We start from the raw sequence: 10,247 nt of genomic DNA, 5'->3' as shown, positions 1-10,247 counted from the left end.
AGTTACTTGAAGAACCAATTCATTTTTCTGAAAGCACTGTAGCTGTCTTGTTTTAACCCTAGAGTCTGAACAATTATACCCTAGGGAGGTTAAATGTACATTAGTCCATCCACAGTGTATTGGCAATGGTGTTGGGACTCCCAGCTGAAATGTGCAGTTTGATCCACAAATGTGGTCAGCCTACCTGTATGCCTCCTTGAGCAAGATGCCTAATCTTACCTGCTCCTTACTGACATATAGCTCAATTCACAGGAGTCCCTTTGGATAAGGTCTGCTAGATAACTATGGAGCATGGTGTGTAATGGACGTCTATTGAGATGTCCATTACACCATGTTTTGACCAATCCAGTTGAGGACAATACTCATGGCCTAGGATTATAGTGTGAAACTAGGAGCCATCTATTTTTTTTATCCATAGGACTATCATATTGGAAGAGTGCTTATTGCTTGTTCCATACCTGCCTGGACTGCTCACCACAAACATGCCCCCTAGTGGATAGGGGTTATTATTTATTCAAAAGGTCCTTTTTCTATGGCTCTTTACGCATACAGTGGAATAGTATTTAGACATTCCTCGAGGGCTATTGTTCACAATGAAGCAAGAGCAACAAGCTAGCAATGAGGAAAAGTCTAAATGAACAATTTATTCACTCACTCCACTGGAAGTAAGTTCAAATGACACGTTAACAAGAAATGTAACTGGACAAAACTTGGAGACACTTTGGAAGTCTCCTTTGTACAAGTGAGGAGATTTACACCTGTTATTCCCCAGCTATTCCAGAGGCACTCTTATGCAATACACTGCAGCGAGATTTAGGTAAGAAAAATGTTAGTGTCAAACAGAATTAACGCAACAAAGGAAAGATGTCAATGTCCTTTCGAAAGGACAGCAGAGAAAACCCCAAAACAAATTCAATTAAAAAATAACATTTGTTTTCCAACAGCATAAGAATTTCAGCCACATTTGCTTAATATTTGACATGAATGTGTTGTCTACTTCCTTGGCAAAAAAAACAACAATGTTAATAACATGCATTCGTAGCATCATTTAGGGATCGACGTTATCATACTCTAAAATCCTGACATTAATATGCAAAGTGCAATTGTCAATCCTAACTCCTACACATAGGTGTGTCAGTCAACTATATGGCTTACTGGGTAAACAGGTCCATGTGAACTGGAAAAGAACATCCACATCTTCCAAAAACAAAAACCATGGTACAGCAATATATTGGCAAGGATGCGCCCCCACTAAAATATCTAAGTAACTTTATGTAAACAAATGTACACCTTAATCCTGACATTGCATTTACAAGGAAGGTAATCCCCCATCATGTAACACGGTTAATCCTAACAGAAAACACAGGGTATTGACATACAGTGTTAGGAAACAACCGCCCTCCAGCTTTGCGTCTGCAAGCCACAGCAGTCGGTGCAGGAGAAAACTCAAAATAATACATAACACGCCTTCCACGTTGTAAAAAACAAACAAAAAAGGATATCAATACGTAAGGCAAGGATGCTTCAGAAGGTTGGAGGCGTCACATTTAAAAGTAATTCACCGATACATAAGGTGGGGGTAAGGTTACCAGTTCTTTGGGGTCAATGCACTTCTCTAGCGATTCGACTTTCTCTTATTTGTCACGTAACAACAAACAAAATGGGGAGCACAACCAGGGAACACATTTTTTTTTCTTTTAAGTCGGTAGATGTGCAAAATCTGCTCTAAAGCAAAGTGACAGTGTTGTATGTACAAGGTACTGGGAGATGGTCAGGTCCAAGGCGCGGCTCCAGTGTGGATCACCTCTCTTTTTTCCGACATAGTGTGTAACGTGTGTATATACAAGGCACTAAGGAGCGGGTTTGAGGACCACACGTCCCGTCGTCGAGTGGCCTCCTCAGTCCGGCCGAAATATAGGATATTTGGGCAAGAACTCCACAAGAATCACCTATAGACAGGGGAGAGGGAGGGGGAGGGGCATTTTACTTTACGCGTTAAGATAATCAATGAAGATGAATTAAGGTCATCGCAAATACAAAGTGATAGCATAAGAAGGGGGGCTTACATATTCCATCATGTTACTTCCTTCACATTTCCTTCGGGTGAATTTCCAGTGCAGCCCGAGCTTAGGAGAGAAGATAGCACAGGGACATAGAGTCAACCCGACAAACAAACACTCTCAGACACACAAAGACACCGATAAACAAAGAGAAATCTGTCCAGAATCTCCACTTTCGCTGGGGGAGGAGGGCTGTCTGGTCTCACTGAGGTCAAACTGTGGCCAGACACCCTGAAGAGTTGCCTTTATGCCTTTGTACGGCTACTAGCGGTAATTAGTTGCTGCGAGACCAAACAAAATTAACGCAGCATTTTGCTGCTGACCTCACAGTCTACCCTGGTCAACCCTGAGCTGCCGATCAGCCCATCTGACTCAGAGGAGCTCGGGGGTCAATATAGGAGTGGTGCTTTCTGCCCCGATCCATCAAAAACCGGTTACTCCTGCTGACACATTTACCTCATGTACTTTCTCAGACAGGAACTGATTGGTTTTTTTTGTACCTACCTTGTGGTATAACCTATTATTTTCCCACTCCAACAACTTCTGAATTGACTTTCTTGTCTGTTTGGGTGAGAACAAAAAAACATTAACAGATTAAAAGGAGAGAGCTTGGCCATTACTCAAACGCACACACACTTAACCAGTTAGCAGTAACCCAAACCCACCAACATGTAGGATTTATGGACGCCCACTTTACCAGCTTGTAATTTCCACTTTGTTGCCCGTAAATGTGTGTAGCATCCACACCTTTTAAATGACCTCGCTGGGCCAGGTCATTAATAATGCATAATGCACTCAACGTATAATTTCTGCACAGGGCCACTAATTGAACAGGAGTCTGTGATTGCCCTGCGCGCCTGCCTCCTGTATGCCTGGATTGCTGCAACAGCCCCTAGAGTAATTAGTGCTGATTTAAGGGAGAGAGTCGGCAGGATTGCGCAGAGCGCGCCACAGAAGTGTGTGGCGTTGGCGTGTTGGTGTGGAGGGGGAGGCTCACCCTCTTGTTGAGGCAGAGGACGGGCCACAGACTGCAGCCTACTGTACAGCAGCAGCAAAGGCAGCCGCACAGCAGCCACTTGACGTTGACCGGCAGGTTCTTCTTCAGGCAGGCGTTAACCCTGCTGATGCTGGTTTTGAACTCCTCCGGTGCCACCTACCAGGAACACCAGAACAAGGGGTTTTCATTGGGGGGGGGGGGGGGGGGGGGGGGAAACGAAGAAGCAAACTGCTGTAGACAAACTTAATTTAATGAAAAATCCTAAAAGGCGTCGCCACGTGCAATACATAGCAGAACCAGATGGAAGCAGAAGAGAGGGGGCACTCATATCACTGCTACGACGGTACTGATTTATAACAGCTTCCTGATTGACGACAAACAGAAACCTGCCCTGGATCAAAGAGTCGCAGAGAAACCAACAGTTCCATGCAGTGAGATGCTGGCCAGAGATGAGATGACATCTATGAAGCGAACGTATGCGACTCTCTAAACCGAGCGCTAGACCACTGAAGGCAAGAGGAGACTCAAAGGGGAGATAAGCTCACTGCCTGTGGCCGCAGCAGCCAAACAACATGAATAGATGCTCATTCCTTGCCCAGTCTGTACGCCATAAAACGGGGGTCGTAAGCTTTTATGACAGGATGCAAAGGTCTCTTTACAAACAGCCACAGACCTCGGAATAAAGACCAGCAGGGCCTGATCTGCACCCTTCAATCATCATAATTGTGACCTCGTCCATCACATGTCATCCTGGGTCACAATACCGAGCGCTCTGTTTATTGCCCACCACTTCCCTCGGCCTGCGCAAGCCCCCTGCAGCCTTTTTGTGTCCCAGCGTCCAGCCCAGGAAGCCTTCCTTTCTAGTGTGTTGCACACTCTTTATTCAATTCGTTTATCACCTGGAACTGTACCTTTCTAAACACTGGGGTCGTACCCTGCCCAGCTGAGCCGGGCTTACTCATTTACAGAGCTACATTCAGGACACTTTGGTGCGCGGCTTCAAACACCTCGCCATTACACCCAGGCCGTCCCTGAAAAGAGGACTTTAGGAAGGTTGGCTTTATCCAAAGGCAACCGAAAGAACAATAGTATTGTGGGGGTTTAACTGCCCTTTTTTCCCCCCAATTCCCATGGAATTGGAAGAAAGTCCAGCCAATGAGAGACTGAAGGAGGAATGAATGTGACTGTACCTTTCCTGTGAGAACGGCAGGAAATTCTGAATCAAATCTGTTGCTTAATCCAAACCTGTAAATCAAAGAGAACATTGAAATGCATATTAACTTTAACAACTTACATCTTAAACTTAGAAAATACGAAAATTAAATAGAGGGATGAAATCAGAAAACATAATTAAAAGGTTTGTGATCGATTCTACAATCTCTTAGGGAAAACAACGTTGTGAACAAGAGTTTGTAAGTTTTAAGTAAATGTGTCTACTATTTGGTATACTCATTACAATAATTACCTTATTATACATTCTTATTTATTAATATAGATCTAAAGACTATCAAAATCTGGTCTGAATAGTCTCAAGAAAGTATGCACAAAATTTAATGGGGCCTGAATTAAAATCTTTATAAACTGACAAAAGCAGCAAGAAATAGCAAAGGATTATAGTAATTCGTTCAAAAGTTAGTCGAGTTATTTTATTGATTTAGTAGCCTACTACAGCGTCTGTCAAAGGTTCAAGGACTGATATCCCCCTCGCACAAAATACCATAAATTATAATAGCCAGACTGTGTGCGCGTGTGTGTGTGTCAAGTTGATTAAATACAGTAGATCTTGCAGACCAATCATCTTACCAATGAAAACAAAGACATTGTGATGTTAGCACCAAGAAGTGACAGTAGATTACCTGACATCTACACAGTGCTTAAACAACTGAAATATAACATAAGCCCCTGACCAGTTTACACGAAACGCGAAAAGAATTGTGTTCGTTATTTCAAACAGATAGTGGCTGTGGAGCTAGTCAGATGTTGTGATTGACGTGAACTAGCAGGCTAGCATGAGGCTAGTTCAGTCCTCAGGTCCTATAAAAGCCAATAGATACGAGTCGATCTGTTTTTGCTTACACTGTGATGTGCCCGGCCCCTCTCACCACCACGGGCTCTGGACAATATCTGGGCAGGACTTCTTCACTCACTACATGGTCCTCGTCTTCGTCTTCTAACTCATATATGGTGTCGAAGTCCGCCATGTTGGGCAGCAGGACGCTCATGACGTCATGCTTCGATGTTGGGCATGCGCATACGACGCGCTGAATTTGGGGTGATCGTGAACAGCTTGGATCATATCGTTTCCTTTTCACATCACTTTATAAAATGTTCTGTTGTTTTGTTTCTCTCCATTGTAACATACGCAACTGTAAAGACTTGGTGAAGATGCGACTATGTTATTTCGTTTACACTGCCCGAATTGCGTTATATTGCAGATTTTACTAGACCTAGAGATTATATATTTTATTCTATCAACGACAAAAATAAAGAATGAAACTGTGCATGCCTACAAGCTGAGCAAATAAAGTAAGGACAACACTCCTATTCCCCAAAGTTTTTCTCTGAATATAATTTCATTATTACCAATTAGACCCCAAACAAGTCAATTAGATCGGATGCCAATATAAGCCCATGCAATTATGCATGCAATTTGCCTTTTTAATGATGGAATAATACAAAACAATATTAGAAATGAACAAACCAAGAGTTAAAACTTAATATTACGTATTGCCTTTATTTGGACGCTATTATGTCATCGGGGTTAAGCCATTTGACACTTGCAATACACAGTTAAAAGAAGGGGCAGTTATTGTAAAAGAAAGTAGGCTATCCAGACCTGCAAGATTAAACCACAAATGTATGGATGGACGTTACAGCTACACTGCTTGTTATGGCTACAGCTTGTGGACAGAATTAGCCCAATTCATGTTGAAAAAGTTAGAGATGAATTTCGCAACTAACACTCATAGCAAATAAATAATCGTCAAACAAAATGTAGAATTACTTTAAAAAAACAATTTATTTACACCTTAAGTGTGCCATTAAACAATTAGTCCCCCCATGACACTATAGGTTATAATTTTTCCTGTTTTTACAAAAGATTTCAATGAAATAGAAGAGACTGTTCGACGAGCACACACTGTCTTTCCAAATGCAGTCGATTCAGTTCAACTTCTACTCAAAAGTCCCTGAGGTATTTTTTTTTTATTATAATAAACAAACACATAAGCTTTAAACATACAAAGTGGTATTCATGTTATCAATAACATAAACATTTTTTTTAAGAACTAAATTTGAACACAACGATTATTTACTCCATTATTAAATCTATTCTATAAAAAACAATATTTCAAGAGCCTCCAGCGAGTCGTTCTATACATCATCTTCTCTCTCTCTTCAGCATCCCAGAATAATCCTCCTGGGTCTCAAGTGTCCTTTCAGCATATCGGAGTGCTCAGTTATACAATATTATGTTGTCCCGCAGTGAGTTTACAGAGTAACAATCACTTGCTGTTGTTGCTGTTGTTGTTGTTGCTGTTGTTGTTGTTGCTGTTGCTGTTGTATTTGCTGTTGTTGTATCTGTTGTTGTTGTTGCTGTATATTCCTGATGGGTGGCAAGGTGTTCATACCCTGTGGTGGATAAAGAGAGGCGTGGATCTCAGTGGGGCTGAGGGCCCCGGCGACGGTCAGGGGGCTCACGGAGCCAGGGTCGCTGTGCACCGACCCCCCGCTGCCGTACGACTGGCCCATCTTCTTCTTGATTAATTTCCTTTCTTTGGCCCGGCGATTTTGAAACCAGATTTTCACCTGCAAACGCAAAGAGAAAAAAATATATTTAGCAAATGTCAAGTACAATATTTCACCACAAAGGCCTACACACAATGAGAAGGATGATGTTATTGTTTTTAAAGTGCAGGGCAGAAATAAGGACAAAATCAGGAATAAGGAGGATTAGAGATTAGGGTTACCTGTCGTTCCGACAAGCCCAGGTTGGCCGCGAGCTCCGCCTTCCTCCGGATGGTGATGTACCTGTTGAAGTGAAACTCCTTCTCCAGCTCCAGACGCTGGTGGTCGGTATACACCACCCTGTACTTTTCCTTGGTTCGCGTTTTACCTTCAATTAAAAGGAACAACACAAATACAAAAGGGTTAGACTTTAATGCAAATAAATCAACAGGATAAAGAAGGACAGTCCTTTATCAGAGGGCAAGCATGGGACGAGCTCGGACCGGTCCATGTATCTGCCTGATCTTTATAGTGGTGTCTGGGACAAAGATTCACTTAGTCGATCACAGATAGACTGGGTACCTGCAGGCTTTGATGTCAATTTGAACACACAACAAGAGACACAGTATTCGTTATGCATCTCATAAATCTAAGAAATGAATCGCAGAAATAATCCTCAAAAACATTCTTAAAATGCTTACGGACGTTCTTCTGCTGCTGTGGAATTTTTTGCAGCACACTGTATTTCAGGAATTACATTTGAACTAGGATTAAAAATGTTCACTCAAGACTTTCATCATTTATATCTTCACTTTTGTGCTTCGGAATACATTTTACCACATTGATTTATCAGGCCCTTCATAACTACCTACAGCAAATAACGAAATGTATTCACAAATTAAGGCTGATTTATTTGACAATTATTTATGCAGCCAATTACAAGTAACTATTCATGTATTTATTTCCTGACCATTTTCAGGATTTAAATTATCTTTGAATGCAGTTTGTCAAACAAACCAAAAAGGCATTTTGTGTTTCGTTATATTCTATAAATATAGGCCAAATGAATGCATACATAACGCATGGCTACATCAAGATCATATCGGTCATTATAATTCATAAAGTTGATATATTATGATGAGGATGTAGGCCTAAATTATAGACCTATATAAACGTCCAAGCAGAAAATAAATAGTTGAAGTTCCTCCACTGAGCTGCCACTTACAACTTTAATAAATACATTCAACACATGAGAAAATAAGTGAATGATTCGTTTACATAACTCCAGAGACGGTTTAATAGATTTATACTGGGACTTTAGAGTAGTAGATGCGACATTTGCTGTGGAACACATGACTCTTTCCGGTAATATAACTCTCGCAGAGGAAGAGACAGCGGTGCATATCAAAGTCTAGGAGGTGTTGAAAAAAGGGGGTCCACGCCTGGATATGACGGATAACCCGCCGAACCCTCAGCAATGTGCAGGGAAGCCGACTTCACACGTGCTTTACAAGTGGAAGCTCATCAGCATAACAAGTGAACACCTTTTTCTGTTAGGGCTGCGGGAAGGCCTGGTTGATAGAGTATACGTTTTTGTTACAATTCGTTTTAGTTTTCCCTGTATAATGACTCCTGGGTTCTGTTTTGAGTTACACAATTATAAATGAACATGTCACGAATTTCTGTTTTATTGTAAGCCGATGCTTAAATACATTTTATCATCCTAAAAATAGTTGTAGACTACTAGGCCGAAATTAAAAAATAAAGTAGCATATTGGGCCTGCAGAATGAATTCCGAAATGTTTGGTTTAGTTAGGCTAGACTTCGACGAGGCATTTATTAACGAAACTGTTTCAATTTCGTTTTTATTCTTATGTATATTCATACTTAATAGCCTAGGAATAACACTTGCACTTTCGGCTACTATTTTCTCCCTATTACTTTTCATAATACACCAGTAGGAAACGAATTACGCAGCAATTATGAAACATCAAAAATCAAAAGCACAGCATAAATATTGAGAACTTTCTGAATTTGGCATGTTTACTCGAGGCGAAAGGCCACACCTCACACGTCTAGCATTACATAGCAAGTCAAAACGGAGGATTGCCGCAAACTCACCAGTGGAAGACGATTGCACAGTTTTACTCATCCATTGGTACGAATTGCGCCTTTCGGGTGAAAGTTGCGCATCGTTAATGTTCTCAGGTGGCGGTTGTAACACGGCTGAGCTCGGGGCGTGCATGTGGCTGTACTCAGGCGAGCAGTAAGAGACCTGTCCCGGGGACGAGTTGTTCAACGGCGCTGGAACAGCGTTAGGTGGTCCCAGGCTGTACGCGCCCCAGTCCTCCCTCGGCGCGCCATACGAGGGTCCCCAGTTCCCCGCAGACTGTGTGTGCGTCTCCATGTTGGGCACATGGTGGTATCCCGTAAAGTCTGGGTATTGCGGGGTCGTGACAAAGTTCTGTGGAGGGAGATTGATACTGGATCTCCTCACGGGACCCTGGTGATACATGTTGCTGTCCTTATCCAGTATATATCCCACATACATGATGACTAAATACACATGGAACACAAAATGTGCAATAACTTCACAGAGAAAATAAAGATGTCTTTACGGTGACATTGTCACACTGAAGCTATAAATCTGTAAGCGTAAAACAATCCGTGAAACCCGAGGCTCGTACAGTCCAATAAGTTTCCAAGATGATTGGCGACCTGCAGGTCCTGCGCTGCTAGCCGTCCATAGTGTGGCTCTGTTGACAAGGAGCAAGCAGGATACTAATGTAATTCCTGACGTCAGGAAGCTCCTCGACTCTTCGAGATTTGCATCCAAATGACGGCTGGGTAGATGATGCTGGGCCCAACTGTCCCCTCGCGCCTGTCCTGCGCTGCGTCATCACCTCCCATTCGGCCTATCCCAAGACATCAGAAGGTCGGTTTCCATGCATACATTCACACTGTGGCCTATGGCAGCCACAGGTTTAACGAGCCTACAAGACAATGTTGTCATAGGTAAGCCCTGGGCGCCCTGCAGCGCTTTGCCCATGAAGATGTTATGACTTCTGACGTTTTGCAAGCACGTAAAAGCGTTTCGCACTATGCAATTGTCAAGCAGGTCCATTTTGAATCTCCTGCTATGTTATGTTGTGTTGCATTTCATGCATCCATTCACGCATTATTGACTCTGGTTTAAATATGCAAAATCAGGCCTAATAGCCATGGAGCTTTTTGGAAGATTCACCTTGTTGAGTGTAAGTTCAAACCCAATAAAGGTGCCATTAATCTCCAAACATTCGGCAAAGTGTTGTGATCCTGTTTGTTAGGTTTTATTTTTCATGCAAACGAGGTGTAAAGTGGGACTCTTCGTGGGGCAAGACGGGTTAGTCATTCTATGGTAACACCTAAAGGTCACACTTCACAGCTAATTCCGGTCAGAAGGAAGCGATCTCTCTCAGCCAAGG

At 42.4% G+C, this 10,247-nt stretch overlaps 2 protein-coding genes across 2 annotated transcripts; both read right to left on the bottom strand.

Moving 5' to 3' along the window:
* Nucleotides 1-629: 629 nt before the first annotated feature.
* chic1 (cysteine-rich hydrophobic domain 1) lies at nt 630-5,329 on the bottom strand. The gene is made up of 6 exons (XM_060063060.1): nt 5,134-5,329; nt 4,248-4,302; nt 3,058-3,213; nt 2,565-2,621; nt 2,067-2,126; nt 630-1,949 (listed from the first exon to the last, which is right to left on the bottom strand). The coding sequence occupies exons 1-6, from the start codon at nt 5,277-5,279 to the stop codon at nt 1,899-1,901; spliced, it is 525 nt and encodes a 174-aa protein (XP_059919043.1). The 5' UTR covers nt 5,280-5,329; the 3' UTR covers nt 630-1,898.
* Nucleotides 5,330-6,237: 908 nt separating this feature from the next.
* cdx4 (caudal type homeobox 4) lies at nt 6,238-9,838 on the bottom strand. The gene is made up of 3 exons (XM_060063752.1): nt 8,905-9,838; nt 7,026-7,171; nt 6,238-6,864 (listed from the first exon to the last, which is right to left on the bottom strand). Exons 1-3 carry the CDS (start codon nt 9,332-9,334, stop codon nt 6,547-6,549), a joined length of 894 nt encoding a protein of 297 aa, XP_059919735.1. The 5' UTR covers nt 9,335-9,838; the 3' UTR covers nt 6,238-6,546.
* Nucleotides 9,839-10,247: the final 409 nt, after the last annotated feature.

The sequence above is a fragment of the Gadus macrocephalus genome, chromosome 10 (assembly GCF_031168955.1).
Source record: "Gadus macrocephalus chromosome 10, ASM3116895v1".
In the NCBI taxonomy this organism is placed as follows: domain Eukaryota; kingdom Metazoa; phylum Chordata; class Actinopteri; order Gadiformes; family Gadidae; genus Gadus; species Gadus macrocephalus.
This window is presented reverse-complemented; position numbering and strand designations above follow the sequence as displayed.

Coding starts and splice junctions, on each gene's coding strand:
- chic1 (XM_060063060.1), bottom strand. CDS start 5,279: ATGAGCGTCCTGCTGCCCAACATGGCGGACTTCGACACCATATATGAG. Junction 3,214..4,247: donor CTGCCGTTCTCACAGGAAAG/GTACAGTCACAT, acceptor TGTTCCTGGTAG/GTGGCACCGGAGGAGTTCAA. Junction 1,950..2,066: donor GAAGTAACATGATGGAATAT/GTAAGCCCCCCT, acceptor CCCTGTCTATAG/GTGATTCTTGTGGAGTTCTT.
- cdx4 (XM_060063752.1), bottom strand. CDS start 9,334: ATGTATGTGGGATATATACTGGATAAGGACAGCAACATGTATCACCAG. Junction 7,172..8,904: donor TGTGCAATCGTCTTCCACTG/GTGAGTTTGCGG, acceptor TTTTAATTGAAG/GTAAAACGCGAACCAAGGAA. Junction 6,865..7,025: donor TGGGCTTGTCGGAACGACAG/GTAACCCTAATC, acceptor TTGCGTTTGCAG/GTGAAAATCTGGTTTCAAAA.